Below are 644 nucleotides of genomic sequence, written 5' to 3' on the forward strand. Positions count from 1 at the left end.
CTATCCCCTCTGGCCGTTTCCCCCTTTATCACGCACCTCCTCTTCAGGTGCGGCTGGGGCATCAACCTGTGCGCCCCAGTGGCACCGAGCGGGCGTTGTTGATGATGGACCCGGCTGAGGTGGGTGCGGATGGGCTTGGGGTTTTGGTGCATGGGGTGTGCGTCGTGGGGACCAGCAGCGGTACCCTTGCTTGCAACTGTCACCTAATCATGTGTGTGTTAGTTGTGTCGTACTGCTAACCATATTTTGACTTCCCGCGCCCTTCCCCCGCCTTGTCCCTTTTCCTTCAGGTGCACTGCTGGGTGCAATTCTTCCGCACCCAGCTGCACCCAGCCGGGTGCCGCCGCTGCTGGCCAGGTGGCTAGCGGCGGCGGCGGCGGCGGCGGCATATAGCCGCAACTATCAACTGCTGTAAAGGCCATCGGCATCATGATCATCATGATCATCATCATCATCGTCATCATTATAATCATGGTCATCATCATCAGTTGCCGCCATTCTTGTTGGCTTGATAACTTGTTGGCTGCATGCAGCGCCAACTACGAGCAATGACCGAACGAATGGTGTCGTACAGTAAACGCCATACCGGCCGTATAACGGTTAATAATAAAAATATCAATAAGTGGCGAATACAGCAGTTCTGT

General features: G+C 55.3%; 1 protein-coding gene across 1 annotated transcript in view; it reads left to right on the forward strand.

The window, feature by feature from the left end:
* The window catches only part of VOLCADRAFT_98894 (uncharacterized protein), a gene marked incomplete at both ends in the record, with an annotated part of 9934 nt that extends 9519 nt beyond the window's left edge, over window positions 1-415 (forward strand). Inside the window, 2 exons of the mRNA XM_002957705.1 lie at window positions 48-157; window positions 358-415. Of these exons, the coding sequence (XP_002957751.1) occupies window positions 48-157; window positions 358-415 (168 nt within the window). The remainder of the gene's footprint in view (window positions 1-47; window positions 158-357) is intronic.
* Window positions 416-644: the final 229 nt, after the last annotated feature.

The sequence above is a fragment of the Volvox carteri genome (assembly GCF_000143455.1).
Source record: "Volvox carteri f. nagariensis unplaced genomic scaffold VOLCAscaffold_78, whole genome shotgun sequence".
Classification (NCBI taxonomy): domain Eukaryota; kingdom Viridiplantae; phylum Chlorophyta; class Chlorophyceae; order Chlamydomonadales; family Volvocaceae; genus Volvox; species Volvox carteri.